Source organism: Nematolebias whitei, chromosome 1 (assembly GCF_014905685.2).
Source record: "Nematolebias whitei isolate Nwh7 chromosome 1, NemWhi1, whole genome shotgun sequence".
NCBI lineage: Eukaryota > Metazoa > Chordata > Actinopteri > Cyprinodontiformes > Rivulidae > Nematolebias > Nematolebias whitei.
Genome location: NC_056498.1, coordinates 27032537 through 27056279, shown reverse-complemented (window position 1 = coordinate 27056279; position 23743 = coordinate 27032537). Strand labels below are relative to the sequence as shown.

The 23743-nt window shown below is 37.8% G+C and overlaps 1 protein-coding gene across 1 annotated transcript in view; it reads right to left on the bottom strand.

The window, feature by feature from the left end:
- Window positions 1-23743, bottom strand: part of LOC119426037 (phospholipid-transporting ATPase ABCA1-like) — a 302913-nt gene that overhangs the window by 169818 nt on the left and 109352 nt on the right. The window contains exons 16-21 of the mRNA XM_037693947.1: window positions 18589-18793; window positions 18232-18348; window positions 16188-16359; window positions 13912-14043; window positions 11272-11411; window positions 10500-10637 (exon numbers count right to left, since the gene is read on the bottom strand). Of these exons, the coding sequence (XP_037549875.1) occupies window positions 10500-10637; window positions 11272-11411; window positions 13912-14043; window positions 16188-16359; window positions 18232-18348; window positions 18589-18793 (904 nt within the window). The remainder of the gene's footprint in view (window positions 1-10499; window positions 10638-11271; window positions 11412-13911; window positions 14044-16187; window positions 16360-18231; window positions 18349-18588; window positions 18794-23743) is intronic.

Sequence of the window (23743 nt, the reverse complement as noted above, 5' to 3'; positions counted from 1 at the left end):
TTAATCTTTGCCCACCCCACAGGCCACCATTTGTGGAAACTATACTTTTAAGCAATATAAAAACTAGAAAGCATAGTTTTCTCAAAAATGTTTCCCTCTCAAAAAGTAATTTATTTCGAACAAATAACATTGCATATACAGATCTTCAACACAATAATATCAAATTACATTAAAGAAAAAAAATAAATAAACAAAGGAATAATGATATATAAATAATAACCACAGACATTGGCAGTATTGGTGTAAAGGTCTTGCAATTTACAAAGTAAACTAAATAAAGTTAAAAAAGTTACATAAATATATACATAAATGAGTAAAATAAAATAATGTGTACCTTTTAGTCTATACAAAAAACACTATTTTCTTAACAAATTCGCAAAAAATACATTCAAATTTGTATAATAAAGGGTGTCTTACAAAAAATAAAAAATAAAAAAGATAAAGAGTAGTTTTCTCAAATGATAGGGGTGTCTGGTTTACATTGTGGTGGCCATCTTGGATTTTGACGTGATTATCAATATTTTAATAGTTACCTTTCTAACATGCAGCCACACCAAAATGCAAATCAGTGTGTTGCTTATTTTTCAAGTTATTCAGCTCAAAAGACAGACAGATGGACAGACGGAGGGAGGGTATTTTTAAGTCCTCTCTTCGCTTTGTGATGGGGATAATTAAAGATCAAGCATTCCTTAAAGGAGTGCATTTCACCCATCGCCGTTCTAGCCAACGTTTTAGACTAAGATCTTCTTACGAAAAGACACAACGAGGTTGTAGCTCTTTTGTCAAACGTTAAAAATGTCCAAAACAAAAACAAACAAACAAAAAAAAACTTGTATAAACATGTGCAATATTTCAAGATTTCATACCCAGAACATGTCTTTTGAATGACCGTCAGCTACAACCACATCAAATTATAGTATAATAGTTTGTAAAATTGACAGAGCTAGAGCAGTTATTGTGTTGGTTAATCCTGATTGGCTCTGGCGGTTATCTTGAATCAGGCTGATTCTAAAAGGTAATCATATGTAGATGTATGCATTGTAGTGATTCATTTCTATAGGTTTCATTGAAATCTGTCTAGTGTTTCATGAGACAACAGACAGAGTTGAATCCAGTAGTCATTGGCAAAATTTTAGACAAAGACATTGCTCAGTCTGTTAGTGTTCAAAGTATGTGTAAGGACATAGTCTCAGCTTCTAGTGGACTAAACGTTAGGCCATTATCTGTTAAACTGGCCGACTTATAGCATTGTGTGTTTTTAAGCACACTCTCACACACATGCAATGTTGCCCACATTTTGCTTTTTGGCTGCCAACAATATTGATAAAAATATATGAATTTTAAGCCTTGCTTTTTGAAAATCTTCATAAATGTATATATTTCTACCACAGCTAAACCAGTGATTTTGGTTTATTTCCATTGTTTCTATCCAGAAGTTTAGGGCCTTCATTCTGCAGATGTTGGGGGTGTTTGTTGCAAAGGGTCAGGTGGTGTGCTGAGTTGTGCAAAGTTAAATCTGTACCCTTGCAGGTCACTTTATCCCAGGGACAAGGACATACTCAGAGGTCATTAACTGCAGACATTTTGCTTGGCCGACTATTTCCACTTCCTTCATACGACCTGCCACCAGCCGAGCTGCTAAATCCACTCTTTATCTGATAAGTATTATAGTATGCCTACCAAGTGCAAATCTTTTTCTATATACTCGAATAAAAAGACTGCATAGATTCTCAGCCATTTAGTTCAATTTAGTTTATTTATATAGCACCAAGTCACAACAGAAGTTATCTCAGGGCACAGTACAGAAACATTCACATGCATGAAAAGCCAATTGGTAAAAGTGATCCATCTAAGGAAGGTTATCTAGATGTCTATCTCACATTATTCAGGATGTGGAAATCTGAGTAGGAGAAGTGAACTAATTTTTCTTCAAGACATTTTGCTTCTCGCTGGCAGAAACTCAAAAAAAAAAAAACCCCCCCCCAAAATACATGAATGCTCTCGCTTTGTCAGGTTAAAGAAATTCTTATGAAGGGTTAAATTCAACTGCCTTGGGTCATTATGGATGTGACAGATAAGCTTAAAGAAATAGATTATATATATATATATATATATATATATATATATATATATTAAAAAATGCTATATGTTGTCATGATTGTATGTTTCTATACAATGATGAAATTAGTTATCTGTATTTAACCCATTACATGTGAGATACACAGGTGGAGCAGTGGGCAGCTATGTAAGCTCCCAGGGAGCAGTTGGTGATTACTGTAGGTGTCTTGCTCAAGGACACCCCAACATGTGGGCATGGCGAGGAGTTGCACTGCGACTTTCTGGTCCCAAGTCAGCAGCCCTACCTCTACACCACAGTGGCCCCTTTATATAGATATAGATAATATATATTATTTAATGGGTTTCTGTGGGGGAAAAAAAAACAACTTACTGGGTACAAAGAAAGAATCCGTACAGTATCTGGTACTTAACATGTATGTACCAGTCTAAACAAATCTGGTATTTAATTGGTATGTACTGCACAATATGTACCTAGTATTCACTGAGTAATGCATTACTACGTACATACCAAGCAATACAAACCTACCAGATCCTTGGCAATATGGCACAAGGTACTTAATGGAGAATGCATATTCAGGTCTCTCTGGTAAATGAGTCCCCGAGACTCAATGGGATTAATCTGCATAAATAAAGGTTAGAAATCTGGAAATTACTAGTAACAAACTAGACAATTAGTTACACAGTGTTATATGTGTGTTATATTACTGGTACTTACTGGGTACATACCAGGAAATCTGTACCTGGTACTTACCAGGTATGAGCTGGGGAATATGTTACAGAGTACAAATTGGCTTGTATGTGCCTGAATCTCAGTGGGCAATAAGTAGCTTGTACTTAATTGTAGAGTTGCGATTTATGCACCCAGCCCAAGCCAAACCCGACACGAAACCAAAAGTATGTGCTTGATGGGCGGGCTGGGTCAGGCTCGGGCTTCTATGGTGCAGTTTTACGAATCATACAGCAGAAAGAAAACTAAATGAGAATGCACAATATAAAATTGTGTTAATCTACTTGTAGAGGCGGAGGCAGTAAGTTTACTATGTTGAGGATGACATAAGAAGAAAATAGAGTGCAGAAGTTAATCAGACTGTGAAAAGAGAGAGTTGCGCTGGCGCATTGCGGAACTATTTGCACACGTGGCCCCGCCCACCCTGCTTTGCTTGGGTGTAGGTTAAATCGTTCCATCATCAGCAACAGCATGACTCAGGTTAATTTTGCACAATTTCATTTTAGGTCTAAATTGAAATACCCGGGCAGCACGGTGGTGCAACTGGTAGAGGTGCTGCCTCTCAGCGAGAAGGTTGCCGGTTCAAATCCCTGTCTGGGGGGCCTTTCTGGGTGGAATTTGCATGTTGCCTCCGTGCATGCGTGGGTTTTCTCCGGGTACTCCGGTTTCCTCGCATAGACCAAAAACATGCATGTTAGGCTGATTGGTAACTCTAAATTGTCCCTAGCTGTGAGTGGGAGAGTGAATGCTTTTTGTCTCTGTGTGTCCCTGTGATGGACTTGCGACCTGTCCAGGGTGTCCCCCGTCCCTCGCACAGTGATTCCTGGACATGGGCACCGGCGACCCCCGTGACCCAAAATGGAAGAAGAGGGTAAAAGATAATGGATGGATGGATGGATTGAAATACCCTTGTTCAATAAACAAATCTTGTGTATTTCTTTCTTTGAAATGTTTTTTTAAGTGTCATGTCAAACTGATTTGCTTACAAAAATAATAAAGCTTAATTAAAATAACTTGTCGGGTTTGCTTTGGGTTCAGGCATCTAATTAGAGTTAACTACTCGTGTCACATCGGGCTCAGACACAATGCCTAAGGGCTCAGGATGGGTCAATTTTTCAGGCCTGAATACAACTTTACTTCCTTATAGTATTGGCCAATATGTACCTGTTACTTACCAATTCTTTACATACATACTTGGCAATATGTACCTGGTACATACTGGGTACACACCAGGCAATAAATGATAAAGCCCAATAGCCCAATAAGTACCAAGCACATACCTGGTAATACCTGGTACTTACTGAACATTGCATCACACATTCTAGAGCATACAAGGCAAGTATATGGTAAGTATCAGGCAGATACTTTGCACTTACCAGACTGTATTATGCATTGCTACTCTAACTCGTTAGATAGATCAAGTTGCTAACTAGCTGCTGCTGCCATTTTTACACTTACTAATTACCACCATATTTCATGTTAATAACCACGTAATGTGAAATTGATGGCTTGAAAATGTTTATAAAGTTGCACTTGCACGAAATAATCGATTTTTAAAAAGTAAGTTATTTACAGATAACAGCAATTCAGGTAGATTTTTGACATTGTTCTGACTCGCCATTAGCTCGTCGATCTGGTCAGAGTTAAACTCTTGTTTATTTAAAATGACTTTCAAAAAGTTGTCTACAACAGGTAATATATTAACCTTTTCCACTTTTAAAGATTGGAAGTATCCCTTTAGGGGGGTGAATTTCTTGGGGGGATTTGTTGTAGGAAGAAATAAAGTAAAATAAAATGAAAAGTACTTGATCACTTGTGAGTTTGGGGGAAATAAATGTGTTTGGACTACAGATGGCCCACAAAGGGTTTCTGATTTATAGCATGTTGCTGCACATTTCAGCAAAAAGTAATATATCAAACAGAGTTCTGGTAAAATACAGAGTTCTGGCAGGGCGCAGCTCCAACACAACTTCTGTTATTCAACTTCTGTCCTTCTAAATCAAACTGATAGAAATGAATTTTACAGTAGCTCAGAAAGACGGGATAGAGATATTGAACATAGATGAAATATTGAGCCAAACTGTTTTAACTACAGTTAGTAGCAATCACTTTGGATCAATACATTTTAAAATGATTTCACAACTTTTAGAACCTTTCTGTTGAGTTATGACAAATAAATGATCAAGTTTTCAATCAGATTTTTATAAAATGGTTTAAAATCAAACAAATGTGTTTGCTGCTATAGTTAAAAGTCACAAAGTCATTATTATTATTGCCTGTCCGTGTCTTAATGCGAGTGTTTGTTTATCTGTCTGTTAGCAAAATATCTCATAAACCACTGCACAGATTTTCATGAAACTCTCAGAAATTCATCACTGGATGTGCATCAACAGCTGATTGTCACTTACAGTGAATACAATTAAAGATGGCTGCCACAGCTAATTGACCTTATTATACACAAAAATGGTTCAAATTTAGTGAATTTTTCGGATATTGAGCTAAAATTTGGTGTAGTAGTAGCTGAGAGTGATCCCCATATTTAAGTTTGAGGACTAAATGATCACACAAGACCTGTTTTTACAATTTTATCATGAACTATTGGTTTTTATGTTGTCTCTGTGTTAAGAAAATATTGCACAAACCACTGGACAGACTTTAAATTTATGGACCACTTGTCAATATCTATCTATTTCTGCCTTGATTCAATGTGAAAGGTGATTCTCAGCTACTTCCACACCAAACTTCAGGACAATATCAGTAAATTTGGGAGCTTTTTTGGAGCTATTTTTGTGTTTGCTAAGGTCAAACAGCTGCAGAGGGCATCCTCCTGTGTTGGACTCGATCAACACAAAAATGTAGCATTCTGAAGATCATTACGTGCTCATGGCGTGTGTCGTTTTTTAGATGCAGAAGTATCCATTGTGAATTGTATTCTAGTTATAAAAGAAAATTGTTTTCACAGTTTCAACATCTAAACCCGTTGTAGACAACTACTGCCTTCTAACAGACAAGCCGCCACCCCATTTAATCAAATCTACACCCACTTGGGGCATTGCGGTCAACTCGTTCATGTGAAAAACCTCCACGTTTAATTAGCTGTGATGAACTGTGGTATTAAGTCTAATTTCTGTCCCTCACTTTTTTCTTCCATACACATAGACTGCCTGTAGCTTTTATTTCCCCACTTTCGTTTTGCTTAATGACAAACCTCTGTGACATTGTGGCTCAAATAAAACCAGCGAGGAACAAAAACATGAGTCATTCGACCCGACACCGAGTGTGGAATGTGGGGGTTCTCATTATAACGGAGTTATCTGCAGCTCCCGATTGGAGTGAAAGGGCTTGATTGGAGAGAGTGGGATGCTAATGCTAATAACACAGTGAGGGCGGAATGTCACTCGGCGCACATTAAACATTTAGACATCTGTTGTGAGAAAGTGCAACTGCAACGTGCACGCTCTGCTTTTAGCCACCAGCAACCACTGCGCACACAGAGGCGGAGAGTGACACGCTGACTAATTTGGCAGACAATTAGAGACTGCCAATAAAAGCTACTTGTCTTCACCTCCACATTGATCTGTTTGTGTGCAAATTCACAATTTCTCTCCATCTACAATCGAGGATTTCTGACGGCAAGGCCAAAAACAAGTACTTTTTCTTGCCTTAACGACTTTCTTACTGGTTCCATTTCAATCTCAACTGGTAAAAGTCTAACTTGAGCTTCGATCGTGTCTCAATTCCCAGTTTAAAAGAGATTTTAAATGTGCTCCATGCTACCAAATCAGTTTTACAAACAAAATCTTAATTTTTGCATTCGCAAAACTGTCTCGAAATGTTTGTTGTGGTTCTCGGTTTCTTCAAGTGAGTTTGCAGCCGTGTCGCTTAAATTTTGAAAATGATTTAAAAAAAATCTTGCAAGAACTTTTCTCTCAAAATAGTAAGAGTTGCCGGTGGCATCTCAAACTCTACTCAAACTTGTAAAATGTATATTTTTGTCATTCAAGAGCTGTATTTTGACGCCTGCATGACAGACTGTATCTGAGGCTACAACAAAAAATGACCAGATCTCTAAACCACGGTGGCCCTGAAGTTTAAACCACAACTACAAATTAAAAAACACAACAACATTTGGAAAATACACAAATACATTAAGCAAAACTGGAAGAGGTGGGAATGGTGGGAGGTGGGACCTGTGGGAAAAATGAGACATCACTGATTGGACGACGGGGCGTTTGAACCTCCCACCTTTCCCACCTCTTCTGGTTTTGCTTAATGTAATTGTGCTTTTTCAAATGTTGTCATACTATTTAAATTGTAGTTGTGTTTTTTGATTTGTAGTTGTGGTTTAAACTTCAGGGACACGGTACACAACCACAGCGATAATAGTTAATGATAAAATGGTCCAAATCGGCCCTTCTTTATTTGAAACGTGAATTCCAGTAGATTAAACTATGGGAGCAGCTGCTGAGGTGGGTAAGATGTAGGTGGAGATGTATGGAGATAGTCTCAAAAGTATTCACACAAGCATACAAACAGATTTGTATACGTACAATAAGATCCACAAGCATACCACAAGTTTTACAAATGTGTACTACAAGGTTCACAAGAGAGCAAACAGTTTCACAAATTTAAATTCAAACTGAAAACGTAGGAATAGCCAGTGCATACGATTTGTCAAATACATGTGCTCAAGTCACCTGCAGTGGATGGATCAGTCAACACGAGCACACGGATCAATTGCCTGTGAATGTGACTTTTGAAACTTTCTTACCGCTCCAGATTGACAAAGGTAACGCTGCGTTCAAGGCTGGTGAAAAGCTGGGAAATCCGAGCCTTAGCAAATTTACTGAGTCATTGGAAAAAAAAAATCACATTTCTAACTTAGTATATTAGCACATAGTCCCTAAATAATAACACAAATGCTTTTATTGACAATACAGTAGTCCCTCGCTACTTCACGGTTCGTTTATCGCGGACTCGCTCTATCGCGGTTTTTCAAAATTAGATTGGACATGACACACAATTGGTTGATTGATGGATGAGCCACACGATTGGCATGGAATTTTTATTTAAAATAAATTATTTTTAATTATGTAGCACCTGCTGCACCTCTGTGCAACCCAGAGCTGCAGAAAAAGCTTCCTCCTGCAGCTTTGTGCAGCCCATAATGCAGGATAAACTTCCTGCTGCAGCAGATCAGCTGTGCACCTTGCAGCACAAAGAAGTGGGCGTGGCCAAGAGCGCTTGCAAGTGGCAAAGAGCAAACGAGGCATGGAACTGAAATCATGACATTCTGTGCTCTTTTAGAGTGTTTAGAGCATGGGTGTCAAACCCACTTACAAAGGGGGGGGGGGGGGGGGGATTAAAACAATTTCCAAACTAAGGGCCGGTTTCAGAAACTACATTAACTCAAGTTACATACCAAACATCTTTCATCTTTTCTTGGTTGCAGGTTCCTCAAAGAGTTTGATTGATCTCATTTGACGTTCCTTGTTGCACTTGTGACATCATAATCAAAGATTACTGAACAAAATTAAAGTGATAAAAGTACTTTACATTTAAAATAACATCTTGGGGGCCAAATAAGATGTCAACGAGGGCCACATTTGGCCCCCGGGCCTTGAGCTTGACACATATGGTTTAGAGTTTAGAAACATCGTTTAGAATATTGCAAGAGTGGGGGAAGGGTTTAAAATGCCTTTATATATATATATATATATATATATATATATATATATATATATATATAATAAAATAAATTAATACTTACTACTTGTACTACTATTCCTACTTCACGGTTTTTCACTTATTGCGGGTCTTCAGGGTACGAATCCCCCGCGATAAACGAGGACAACTGTATGGATTCCAAAAAGTACATTTTCACAGTTCATATTGTATACAGCCAAATCTTGTCGTACGCTTGTGCGACTACTTTTCAGACTAACCTGTATAAATAAAAGTTGAATGAATTAAAATTTAAAATGGGCTTAATGAAATAGTTTGACTTTAATTCTTTGCACAGATGCACAGATTTGCACATTACATAAATCAGTTTAGTAACGTATTGTTTAATGTTAGAACATCAAGTTTAGCATTTAAACTTATTTTTAAATTGCAGATGGAGATTAGCTAGATAGCTATAATCTGGGACAGTGCATCTCTACTAAATTAGAGTTTAATGTTTTTCTGTACATGGTCCCTGACAAAAAATAAATAAATAAATAAAACACTTATGTGGGATTGATTGCAGCTCTACATTCAAACATCCTTCTATATCTATGTTCAAGAGAGAGAGAGAGACTCTGGATGAGTTAGTTTTAATTTTAGGGTTGTTTTTTAATTATTTTTTTGGAGCCTACAACAAATCACAGTAAAAGATTAACCTTTTACGCCATACTTATAACATTTGTTAACAATCTTTGCAAATATGGTTTTACCCTGACAACAATTAAAATCTATACGAAAAAAAAAGAGACAAGAGAAAACCAGCTAATACTGGCAATGTGTGATGAACATTATCTGCAGTATGAACGTGGAGTGGGTCTGTCTCCTCTCTCCTCTGACTGCAGCTGGGATCTCTGCACGAGGCTACAGTGAGTCGGACCACGTGTCAAAACTTTGAGTCGTGGTGGGGCTTAAGGCAGTGCTCGCTGCTCGCTGAGGACAGTGACTGCAGAATGATTAGTGCCTTCATGTGCAACCTCCAGAAGTCTCCAAACACACATGGGAAAGTAGCTAGTCGCTTTTTTTTAATCGCTAGGGGGGTCTGAAAACATACGAAATATAACAACAGTCACCAAGTTGGTTACATGCAGGGCTTGATTTGCAAACCAATCGATGCTGGAATGCAAATAGTGGGTGGGCTGTCAGGCGGAGGGGTGGGGGGTGGGGTTGGGGCAGGGGGTCAGAGGTTCCTTCCCCAGAAAATTTTGACTAAAATGATGCAATTTCTTGCATTTTGGTGTATTTTAATGAGTTGTTATATCCTACCCCTCCCTTACTTGATGTTCCGAGCCCGACACTGTCCCTGCTCCAAGTTGTCCGACTCCACATGTAAAACCTCCAGGCACCTCCTCCGTCTGTTCATGGGAGCTGCCTGTGGGTTCCTGCCCGCGTACAACTGCCTGGTTATCTCGGCACTCACCTCCACCACTCTTTTAGGGGCGGAGATTTTTTTAAGAGTAGACGTGGAAATGTTAATTGAAGGGGCAGCTCCTATGCTCATAAGTGGCTGTTGCATTTAAAATTTGTGTTTATGTAATTATTTTCAGTTTGCATATCCAATATAAGTTTAATTCATTCAAGGCAGTCATATTTGTTCATAACTTTATTAATAGTAAGATTGAGTTACCAGAGCCAAAAAAACAGTTACCGGAATGCACCCTGTCCAAAAAAAAAGAGTTTTCCCAGGATCCAGCTCAAATTAAGCCCTGGCTATGCTGCTGGAACTGTACTACACTTAATGCATTACTCCTCTTCAACAGTAGGTGTCCCCACTGAGCAAATAATGTCTTACACAGAAGGAATGTCACCAGAAGAATAGCTGTACAGAAAGGACATTTTTCCTTAACAGACACAGAGAAACTGTTTCAGCGTTTCTGCTTGACTTTCAAGTTATTTTTAGAGTGCGTAACAGTTACAGTAATTACCCAAGTCCTTACTGTACCAGTGGTTTGTAGAGGTGAACTCATACCTTGTTTGTACTTTAACAGCAGTTCCCAAATCCCCCTGCGAGCGTAGGGATCCACCCCTGCGGTAGGTTCGTCTAAGATTACGATTTTTGAACCTCCAACAAACGCTATCGCCACAGACAGTTTACGCTGCATGCCACCTAAAACACAGAACAGGCAACTGCGGTTATATTTTGGCTCATATATGCACACTTCCTGTGGGATAAAGTTAAAATGAGAGTAGACAGCATTCTTGTAGTGTAAAAAAATCACCACACAAGTATGTGTCAGGTTTCAAATTTAATATGGACACTGTATTGGGAAGTGATTATGACATAAACATGCCTAGATGTAACTTTCTGTATTTTATTACCTTTTTTTTTTGCAAGCCCTGAAATAATTGATGGCTAGGAAGTTGATACACTTTTCTGCCATAATTCTAGTCCGCTCTCTCTTCACCAGCTCTTCAAAATTCATGCTACATAGTGCTAATGTAGTGGAAATGTCAGCATAGATCAACCTTGAAAGTCACATTTCAGGGATTTTGCTCACAAGCATTCCCTGACTTGGAACAATCTATCAAGCAGGGCTTTGCTCTTAACGCACCCCTCCCCTTCCCCTCCTCCACCAGACAATGAATTACAACATAAAGGTACAGAGGACGTGGCAGATAGACACATGCATGGGTGCAGGGAAAGGAATGGCATATCCTGAGGGTTTCACGATAACATGCTCACATCAAAAACCAAAGTTATACCATTGCAGTATGTAAATCGGACCCCCGGAGAGACTCACCTGACAAGTTCTTAGCGAGTTCCTTCCGCTTATGTGGTAAACCAACATCTTTAATCATCTGGTCCATCTCAGACTCAACTTCGCTTCTGCTGCGTCCTTTCAGTCGGGCATAGAAGTAAATGTGCTCCTCTACAGTTAATCTGCAAAGTGTATTGATATTCATATACAGTTGTGGTGAGTTTAGAGTCACACATCATGAGCATTAATGTCATTTTAATTAATTTGAGGATTTAAATGATTGATTTCATTGCCCTCTTTTTATGGTCGAATGATGACAACATACAACTTAAAACAATAATTGGTTGCACAGGTCTGAATTTATTATGGACTTTTTTCCAATCTACATGAGGTCAAAATTATACATTCAGATTTAAATACATACATAAATTCTGCTGAATGTTTTACAATGTATTTAAACCGATAAGGTCAAGGCCTAACAACTTCTCATTAGTGATTTGATTGACAGCACTCATTAAATTTACCTAAAACTGCCCAACAAAAAGAAATTGGTCTAAATGTTAAAGAAGAACCCAAGAACCACCAAGGCCATGAACTGGAAAAAGCTGGAATGCAATCATCCACGATGTCCACCATTGGCTGAGAGGAAAGAAGAAAGAAAGTCCTGCGACAGTGACACCTTCAAGCGCAAATAGGCCTGTCACAATAACAAATTTTGCTGGGCGATTAATTGTCTCAGAAATTATTGCGATAAATGATAATATTGTTTGAAATTTGACAATAATTAATCATTATTGTCAAATTTAAGGAGAAATGTTTAATTTGTTTTACATGTTTCAACCACAGGATGGCAATATAAGACTGAACTGAAGGATAGATGGTAAGGGAGCAAGCAGCGTGTCTCTTTAAGAAAAATGGGAGGGAGGCCCCTTGACGTGACATAGGCTGTCTCTCTTCGGTTCTCAAAATGGCAGACGCTCTGTGTGGCTTAAGCTCTTTAGCATAGCATTTTTCACACAAAGTTTTTAATAAAAAAATCAGTAAACAAGTTCTTAGCTTCTTTTTGCAGAGAAAAACAACTTTTTACATGAAGGCACGGGTTTCAACGGTGAATTTTGGAGCTTCGACAAGACGGAGGTTTATTTCCCAAAGGTCGGCCTGTTAGCTTAGCTTGTAGCTTAGCTTCTCAGCTTAGCTGCTTTTAACAATCCAAAAACACGATTTTGAACGGTTAAAATGGATTTTAAAGAGAAAAGAGAAAGTGAGGGGTCAGTGAAAAGCACCAGAGTTGAGCCTTTTATCATCCAGCGTCTTCAGTAGAAAGAGAGAGACACGAAGAAACGATAAAGACGATAAATGAAATTGAGTTGGATAATTTTCATTTATCATGCGATTAACTGATTTATTGTTTATTGCGACAGGCCTAAGCGCAACTCAAATTTGCAGCTGCCCACATGGACAAATCAAATGCCTTCTGGAGTAAGGTTTTAAGATCAGATGAGGCAAAGATTTAGCTTTATGCCACAATGACAAGAAGATTGTTTAGAGGGGTCGTGGTGAGTCTTTCAAACTTAAAAAAACTGTACTAACTGTCAAGCATGGTGGTGGTACTATCATGATAGCACAAAGTGGATGGAATAATAAGGAAGGACTACCTAATTACACGACCTTACCCAAAAACTTGGCACCATTGGGCGTTCCAGCAGAGAAATAATCCCAGTAACACACTGAAAGCAGGTTTCTGGAATGACCTTCATAAAGTCTCAACCTCAGCTCTCTTGAATTCTGTGGACTATGCTTAAAGGCAAGGCTTGTACCAGAAAACGACCGATTTACATGAAATCTACAAGTTCTGCCAAGTAGAGTGGTCAAATATCCAGCTGGACTTATGCCAGAAGCTTGATGATACAAATACAAAAAGCGTGCAGTCAAAGTGCAACTGCGCTGTGCATATTTTGCTTCTGCAAGTATAATTATGATCCCGTGTGAATTAAGAGAAATTCCACAATAAATTCAGACTTGTACAGCCGTTTCTTATGTTTATAACACCTTCAAGTAATATGATGTATAAGGAGTCAACTCTGGAAAATGAATATCAACCTTTGAATGCAACTGTATCACTAGATACGTTTGACTAAGACTTTTGGAGGTATAAGCAGCTAAAATGAACCCATCTTCCACTTATTTCTGTCCAACAGTCTAAAATATCAAGTATCACATTGATTATTTCCCCCCTCTTAACCAAAAATAAAGGGAAGCCCACATAAAAGTTTTAATCTAACTACCCGGTATTAAAATATGCTTTACAAGTTGGAATTAATATTAATGGTGGTAATTTGCAGGTATTCAGATGTGATAATGATATAAGGCTTGCATTGTGTTTCCAGGGATTGGTTTTGAAAAGCAAAGAAAAAAGGGGGATAGTGGAATGGAGGAGGTAATAGTAAAACAGACAAATGGTTAGCAATGAAGCCATTAGGAACGTTTATCTAAAAAATGGAATAAATGTGTAATTCTGAGAGAGAGAGAAAAAAAAAAACAAGCTATTACTGAAGACTAATTTTGTAACGAACAAGGCAAGGAACCACCTCTTCCTTTGTACTCTGACACTAAAAAAACTAAATGGTCAGGCGGGAACAAAAAAATGTATAACGATCTGTCAAACTGCACAAATTCACTTACTCGTTGAATAAGACGTTATGCTGTGGACACATTCCCAAGTACTTCCGGATGATGTCTATGTCTGTTCGAATGTCGTATCCACTGATGAGAGCCGTTCCTGATGTGGGCGGGAACAGTCCCGTCAGAATGGACCTACAAAAATACAAAACTGATTCTGAACAACATTTATATTCATATTCGTTAAACAATATATTATAATTTTATTGTTTGTAGAAAAGAAAGAATACTGAAAATACAATGACGAGCTTCTTTTTAAGCTGACTCAGGATGCTCATGAATTCATCAGTCAGGTCTGCCATGTCCAGCAAAACTGTGAGCTTTCATAAATGAAGCCAACTTGGTGGAACCATAGAAGGCCTGGAGAACTATTCGGTAGCGCTGATGAGAAGCATTACGTTTAAAATAATTTTGAAACGTCTCCTGATTTACATTGTGTGGCTGTCATCAGTACTTTACATCTTTCAGTCCAATGCACATCACGCACACTGACTGTTTCAGCTCTGTGACTACCTGCCTTGGTACCTCGGAGGTCTAACAGCAGCTGTTTGACTTCAACCTCCCTGTAACACCTTGGTCCATGGATAAATCACAGCATAAGGCCAGGATTAGTGTTTTATGAAAGAGGATAAATATAGATATTGGGAATATAGTCATTTCATAAAGATATATTGTTAAAAATCCAAAGAATTAATTTTCCAAACTTAGTTGTATTTCATGCATGTCAGTTCGGAATTAAGATGAAAATAAAAAGTAGTGTAAACAATATAATTATTTGGGTTAAAATGTGTTTTATATGCTCCTTATTTCAGAAAGTACAAATGAGGTACAAAAACTAAACAAAAAATATTTTGGACTTTTCTGTATTTCTGTAAAATTTTGTTTTTTCAGAAAAAAAGATTTATTGCTTTATTTTATTGGATTTTGTTAGCTGAATCTAAAAAAAATACTAAAGAAAACTACAGAAATGGAGATATTTTTAATTAAGGGTATAGAAAACAACAGAAAACAAATATATTTAAAATGCAGTAGGCCCTTGATACATAATGGCTCATTTTTCAAGGACTCGATCTATCTCGGTTTTTCAAAATAAGAGTGGACATGACACACAATTGGCTGATTAATGGATGAGCCGCACGATCGGAATGGAATTTTTATTTAAAATAAATTATCACCAGTGTGCAGCCCAAGCTGCAGGATAAGCTTCTTCATGCAGCGTGTCATATCTCCGCTCTGCAACGGACAAGTGGGCGTGGCCGAGAGCGCTGGCAGAGAGCTGAAATCATGACATTCTGTGCTCTTTTAGAGCGTTTAGAGTTTAAAAACATTGTTTGGATAATTGCAAGAGTGTGGGAAGGGTTTAAAATGCCTTAATATATAAATACTAAAATAAACTACTACCTATTACTTGTACTACTATTCCTTCTTCACGATTTTCCACTTATCGCGGGGCTTCAGGGTACAGATCGATAAATTAGGGACAACTGTAGTGTGAAGTTTTTCCTTTTTTTTTTCATTTAAAGCATTAACAAATAACAACATGTGCAAAAAGGAAGCAAACTTGTGTTACTTTAGTTACAGATGTTTCTATTAATGCACTTTTATCCAATATTTTCAATTCCCTTTAAAAAGATGAATTGATGTTTAAAACAGAAACCAAGTTATTCATTTTTCATGGCAACTACATTCAGAAAATACTGGAAATTGACAATTTATTTCAGTTCTGGTGAAACTAATTCAGTTGTGAATACTCAGATTTATAGTTAAATGACATAAAATAATAACAAAATGAAACGTCTGTAAATTTCCATGAAAACTGAAGATTTTTTAATCAGTTTCAGTCAAACCCAACTTTAATATAACTCTACATTTCACAGTGCCTGGGGGGATCTGGTGACATCATGGTTTAGTGTAACAGCTCTCTGTCCTTTCTCTTATTCTACTTTTACATTTATATTTTGTCGAGGTCTTCCTCACCTCCCTTAGTCGTGCGCCACTTGTTTTCTGTCGCTCATACTTTCCAGGCTACTGGCTTTCATTTATTTTACCGTCATTCTAAAACCCCAACCAACCGTTTCTCATCATGTTTCATGCAGCAATTAGATAACTCCCATCATCACAACAGCTTTGTGACAAATGTCCTCTCAGAAACTCAGCCTTCTAAAGCACAGACCACCGAATCAATGCAGCTACAGTTTCCTCCACAGTGTTTATATTAGTTGTTCCCTCTGATGCTACAAGGAAATAAAAATATGGAAGAAATAAATAATGTTGCTCACATTGTGGTGGTTTTTCCTGCTCCGTTGTGGCCAAGAAATGATGTAATCTGATTCTCGTAGAAGTCCAGGCTCAGTCCGTCCACTGCAAGCTTCTTCCCAGTCTTGTAGATTTTGACAAGGTTGCGAATTGAGACCCCTGCTTTTATATCAGGAGGCGGTTTCTCCATATATTCTTCATGAACACAGAGAGAAACAAACAAACAAACAAAAAAAAATGATTCAAGGCCAATTTAACTACAAACTGAATTTTACCAAACAGTAAGCAAATAGTGTTTAATTCTTGTGATCAACATAACTTAAATATATATATATTTTTTTTTAAATAGTCATATTTGCATTAAAACTGTTCAGATTATTATTGATGAACAACAATAGTCCTTTATTCTCCCTTAAAGTGATAGTTCAAATCTTTACAAATGAAGAAATGAATCTAAATAACTGTAGATAGCCTTGTGAACAACCTGAGTTTGGAGTGAAAGAGGTTCGTTCTGACTGAATCAATAAGCTAGCTAACAACAGTTAGCTCAAGGAGGGACAAGACCAAAGTGGACTTTTGCTGTCCTGAAACCGCTTCCATCTTTAAACGTTTATAGTGATTCACATGAGCACTGTTTTATAAACCTATACAATGCTTTTACTCTTACATTTTATGGTGACCTCTCTAAGTGGCTTCAAACATCTGCTAAGTTCATGGGAAAAACCAATGCAGGCATGTTCCTGTTTATAGTTTTCTACATCGCCTTACAATCCACCTGTTTTTTTGTTACATTTTTTAAAATACCATTTATTTTCACTTGTTATTCCCAATTTGTATACATCCCTTTTGATTGTCTATTGTTGTCTTTGTTGTCCACTGTTGTCATCACACTTTGTTAAAGTCAGGTCTCTCTTCTAAATGAGTCCCCAAGGCTCAATGGGATTAACCTGTATAAATAAAGGTTGAATAGGCTCGAGTTGTAGCAACTAGGGCTGCAACAACAAATCGATAAAATCGATAAAAATCGATGATTAAAAACGTTGGCAACGAATTTCGTTATCGATTCGTTGTGTTGCGCGATTATGCGTCTTTCACGGCGCTGCGGAGCCGTTTCGTTTTGTTCACGGGCAGTTCATTGTCAATGCTGACTGACTGAATAAAGTTTGAAAAAAAAAACTGCAGCACGAGTTGAGCAGAGCAAGGCGGAAGCAGAGCAGAGGCTGTTTTCAAAGGAAATTTAATAAATTTAATAAATTTTAAAATCTTAAAACAGCGCTCTTGCATTTTCATGTAGACCAAAAAACTAAATCTCTTAAAAACAATGTCAACATAGCTTCACCTTAAATACATCCTACAAGTTGAGGGCGTCTTCTTTGTCTTATTGTGTAACATTTCACAATTTATTTGTGTTTATGTTCAACAAGCGTCGTTCACAGCTTCTTTTCTGTTTTCGGAGAATACTTGTCGAAGGATTACAGTGCCACCTACAGGCATGACATAGTTACTACATCATTTTGGATCGTCTTCAGTGTATCTGTGTAAATTAAGACATTTCTAGAGGTGAAGTGGTGCCTTATTAAGAATAATAATTTAAGAAGCTTTAAAAAAATTGGAATAATTGTGTTTCCGTGGAAAAACCAGATACATTTTCAATTGTTTAATGACCTTTCAACAGAACCCATGTAAAAGATCACTTTTTGGGGTAAACTTTTATTTAATCTGGAAATGTATATTTTATTAAAGCTAAAAACACTAAAACCTTGCTAATCACTAAAAAGCAAATATAACCAAAATCAAGCTCATTACCCAGAATGTTAATTGGATTTTTTTTCTCAGTTTCCTGACTTGGAACTCACTTGGTCCCCTCTCAAAGCACCAAGCTCTATTATCACCAGATGTGAAGGTGCTAATGTTTGTTTGCGACCCTTCTCATCTCACTCACACTTTCTCATTAGACCTGTGTCCCCTTTAGAACAAAAACAACCCGACAAGTTTATAAAGTAGCTGGCTGGGTTATACAACAGTTACACTTCAGCTGTGAGAAATGAAAAACAAACAGGAGTTTACCGTCATTGGCAGTGGAGTGCAGCAGCAAATCAGGGTTATGTTCAGGCGCTGATGCTGTCCCACACCAATACGAGGAAGTGAAAGGGAAATACCACGGTTTGGGAATTCCATACTGACCTGAAATCAACCACAAAGAACAACAGCCATATTATGTTATGGACTTGGATCAAGGGCATACGTTACTTTCCATTATGGTCCTCTCAACAGAGTAGCATTTGCTTCAACTTTGGACAAAACTGCAAGAGTTACTGTGCTACTTAGCATTTTAGTGTCATTCCTTTCTTGAATTACAATACCACTCCAATTTTGTATGATACTATACAGATAATATAATTGATATTATTCTGTTGTATTCACCTGGGAAGACATTTTCAATGTACCACGTGAGCACCCAGTATAAAAGAGCATCAAGGAGCATCATCACGATGGACACGATGAAGGTGTAGCGATCCCCCTCTTCTGGACTCTTGCCTATGTTGTGCCACTGAATCCCGATGCCTTGCTCCTCGTATTTGGAAAATTTCTCACAGCCGTAGCCAAAGGCCACGCACGAAAGTAAGCTCTTGGAATGGGGAGAAAAAAAAAAGAGTGAGAACAAACGTTATTGGTTAAAAGAAAATTTGGGACAGTTTAGATAATATGTTAATTTGCTCTTTTTGCAATAAGTTCATGTCACTTTCTCCGTCAGCATGCTAAAGAAGTAGTTGGAGGCAGCAGCTGGTTGTGTTAACACACAGTACTATAAAGACTGGAGCAGAGGGAAACGGATAAGCGTGGATCTGGAGTCTTGGGTGGATGCCTGGTAAGAGGGACAAGCCAACCCGCACATAAGACATTTTGGGTTTTATTCTTTTATTTTTGAATGAAATTGGGAAATTGCAAAAAACTGTTAGATACACTTTTGGCACATTTGTATTGAGCCAGGTTTGCTGTGTTTGCGTACAGTACTGTGCAAAAGTAAAAACTCTGACATACAAGGCTACCCTATAGGGCAGATTTGGTTGGAAGGCCTCAGACTGATGAAGTCCTTCAGATGGGGGATGAAACATTTCTCACTTAAAGAAACTGGTCCAGATGATATGATTTAACCATTTTTGTTGTTATCTACCTGGATTATTGAACTTAAGAACCTTTTTCTGCCATACTTTGTTTCCAAAGAGCCAACCTCTCTTGTATCTTCTTAAGTGTCTAACTTCTTAACTGTAATCAGGTCTCTCTTGTAAATGAGTCCTCGAGGCTCAATGGGATTTACCTGTCTAAATAAAGGTTGAATGAAAGTGGACTTGATTATTAGTTCTTCAGACCTTCTTATGATCTTTAAAAGTATTTTTTGCAGTTATTTTTACTAGTTTTCTGCCCAGTCCTTGTGACTGACAGTAGTGTGCAGTATGAGCCTAAAAGAAGATCAAGAAGCTTAACAAGAAAAAAACAAAAATCCAAATATCAGACCCCCTCACCCCCCAAAAATAAAACAGCTAATGGCTTTTTTATTGGGGGGTTGTTACTAAATACTACTTTATGTAAAAAAAAAAAATTCTGTCTGTCAAATCACATTACCTTTGGTACTTTTGAAAGTATTTTATAAAAAAAAAAAAAAAAAAGGGAAGAAGTGCCCTTTTTGCAACAAAGTAACTCACTAACATAATAGACAACAAGCTAGCTAGATAGTACTCTAGCTAGTTACCAGCGAAATATCCAGTTTGAAATGGTGGGTTGGTGGGTGGGTAGGTAGGTAGGTAGGCTTTACTTTCACGTTATAACATTTTAGCCTTGAATTTTGTGTTTTAGTGTCTACTAGAACCGATTTAGGTTATCGTCCCTGAATGCACTGTGCAGGGTAAATAATGGCAATGTCCTTACGAGAAAAATCTAATAAACATCTTTTTTTTTTAAAGTAATTAAAAGTTTTCAGGTGTCACAAACATAAACTTTAAGTAGAATAAAGAAATGGCAACATATTAAAGCCAAATAGTCAGAGATCTTTTTAAGACTTGCACAGTACAGTTTGTAGCTGTTATATTAGATAAAGAGTTGATTTCTATTAAAATCTACAAGGATATGCATGTATAGCAACAATTCTTATTTTCATCAATCAAACTGGAGTATTTTAAATGTCGTGTAAAAGTGTATGAACTACATAATTATTTTGTTAAACTTTCAGTCAATTAGTAAAAAAAAAATGCAGTGAAATAAACTTCAGTTACTGAATTTAGATGCTGAGGGAAACTGTTACTGCCGAGGCAGGACGGACACTAGAATCCATCTGCTGCAAACAAAGATTTGTTGGATCTTTCATACAGCAGGAAATTGCAAATGATGCTTTTCCCACAAGACATCATCTGCCACGGCCTCTCATTCCACATCGCCATGCTGCCTGCCAGCTGTTTCATCACACCTCATTTGCTCGCAGCATTTATACTCCGGCAGAAGTGTTTGCCGAGGCTTGAGAGACGTATCACCATGGATACTCGATGTCACACCACCACACAGAGAAGCTCTGCGGTGACGCCGAGCCTCTAAGACTGGCTGCGAACACTGCTGGCAACGTCCTGCTCTGCCCTCCACTGCCCATCTGCCAATCAGTCAGGAGATGAGGGCTGACAGCAGGGCAAGTGGGCACCCATCCTTGACCTCCGTGTGAACGGCTGACGAAACAACAGGAGCCAACACTTTGGCGGTTGAGAAAAGGCGAGTTGTGAGGCAGACAAAACAAGCCCTCTTTATTGAACACATGTCAAAATGGAGATTTAGACATCAGTCAGCTGGCCAAGAACAGAAAGTATGGTTAAGGGCATGACGTTTTTAAGATGGCAGAAACCCTCTTTTGGTCTTAGCTCCTCACAGATTAGCCCATAACCTATCAATCGGGTCAAAATTCACTTCCCAAAATGAGGATGCTGAAAGAGTTCTCTTGAACAACAACAAAAAAAAGATATTATTGTATGTAACCTTTCTACAGAACAATACTTGCAACAATTCCAAATACTTTTATAAGGTAGAAACAACTGGGGTCTTTGCATTGGATAAAATCCCCACACCCCTCCCTTTTATCTTCTGTACATTTTTTCAGTCGAACTGCTTAAGTGTATAAGTGCTACATGTTGTCGTCGTATGTTCCCATACAATGACGAAACTTGTTCTCTGCTTTTAACCCATAGAACCTGGGATGCACCCAGGTGGAGCAATGGGCAGCTATTGAGCACCCGGGGAGCAATTAGCTATTAGGTGTCTTGTTCAGGGACACCGTGACATGTGGGAATGGCTAGGAGTCAAACAGCGACTTTCTGGTCCCAAGACAGCTGCGCTACCTCTACCCTATCTCGGCCCATATGTATGTATGAAAAGTATGAAAGTATTATACAAGTATTGTATAAGTATAATAAGTTTATAAAAGTAAAAGGTTTTTTTATATATACTTTGTGCAATTTTAACTTGAACATTTATCTCCATCTAGAATAGAATGCTGGGACTTCTGGTGTTTGTAATTTTTCTACATTTTGAACTATTTAACTTTATTCAAAAATATTTCCCCAAAAGCAATATACTATCTCTTCAGTCCCTTCAGAAACATTGTTCTATGAAATTGTCTTAAGCATTCTTGAGCTCTTTGTCCTCATATTATCGTTTTGTTTTTACAAATTGTTTTGTTTTGTAACTGGTTTGCTTTTGTATTTTTAGCTAGTTTTGCTAATGCTATCTTTTTATACTGTTTTGCTAGTTTTTGATCTGTTTTTTTGATGGTTTTACCTTCAACAAATGAGTTCACAATTCATTATACAACAAATTTCAGCAAAATCAGTCAGAACTAAGCGTTCACACTTCATTTTTGCCAAAAACAAATCTCATGTTTTTAGTAAAAGTACACTTTAGCTGTAGCCTTAAAAGATGCCATGTATGTTCTAATAAATGTCTGAAGTCGAACATTTACTGCAAGATGTCTTAAAAGCAAAGATCAATTGCCTGAATCAGCCAAAAGAGAGCCTGACAAGTTCTGCAATTTTTGTATGAAAATGTGTATTTTTCAAGTTTTTCCACGACTTCACGTTTAATTGAAAGTGTTTCTTGTTTTCAAACTCAAAGAACCGTAGTCCCTGACTTACATCTATATCATTTTAAAAAAAGGAAACTAGTCAAAGTACAATAGACTGTTCCCGATTTTTAAGTGGCCCACTGCACCACTGCCTGAAGCTTTCCTCTGGCGCACAGTCAAAAGCTGTCCTCATCAATTCAAGTGATCTTTTGAAAATCTGTTCAGATGAAAAACTTCATTATCAAGGACAAAATGGGGCAGGATCTGTTTGCCTTGGAATGGTGTGGTTTCATCTGAGCTGGGGGGAGTGAGGAAACGAACACTGCTGTTGAGTAGGAATGAACTGAAATGGGGTGTGGTCAGTTGGGCACTGGTCATGATTTCTAGGAGGCTACGTGCCATGATCTTAGAGACTTTTTGTTAATTTTTGTGTTTAGAATGCATTTCTTGCTCATTTTGTTGTGTTTCACAGTGAGTGTTTATAAATCACTTACACTGTTGAGATTGAGTTTTCTTTCATACATTTGTCAGCACGTTATTCATTCTGCAATGTTTGTGCCATTTCAACAATTCATATTTCAAAATGTTCAGGACCTTCAGGACATTCATTCCTACTATGACTTTTGGTATTTGTGCAATTTGAACTTTTTGAAATGTTTGGCTTTTTTTCAGCCATGGCTTTTTTCTCATTGAAAATGAATGGAGCTCTTCACATCCTTCAAACTCTTTGTGATGTTTAAAATCTTTCACTGCTTAGTTCAGCTTTTGTTTTTTTGTTTTTTCTTTTTTTTTTTATACTAATTTTAGCTTTATTGTTCCTTTTCAGTTTCTCTCTGCAGAAGTCTGCTTTTTTACTGTTTGTTCAGCTACTTTTTAATTTATTTATTTTTGGATGATGCTCACAGCTTTTTGATTCTTTCAAACAATTCCAACATTTTACGCAATTTCTTTTGAAACATATGAATTATTATTATTATTATTATTATTATTATTATTTTGTCTTCTATTGTTTAATCTACTTTGGGTAATGAACCTGCAACAATGTAAGACAATTAGCCAGAACAGGGATGGGCTTTGCATAGGGAGTGATGGCGCAGAGGTTAGAGAAGGTGGGACTGTGATCGAAAGGTTGCTGGTTCGACTCCTTGGACCGACAACAACAAAATGTGGGGGAAAAAGGTGACGCACCCACACCTGTCTCCACCCTCATTTGCCCTACTCTTGGCACTTTAGCAAGGCCCTTAACCACCATCATCTGCTCCCCCGGGCACCCTAGATAGCAGCTCTCTGCTCCACACAGAAGGCTGTGGTAGCTCGGTGGTCTGTGGTTGCATCAGGAAGAGCATCCGACGTAAAAACAGTTGCCAAGTATTCGTGAGAGTTAGTTTGATGTGGTGCCCCAGTGGAAGGGAGCAGCCGAAAGAAGAAGAAGAAGAAAGGGATGGGCTTTGCAGGTTCTAGATAAAGTCTTTATGCATGTGC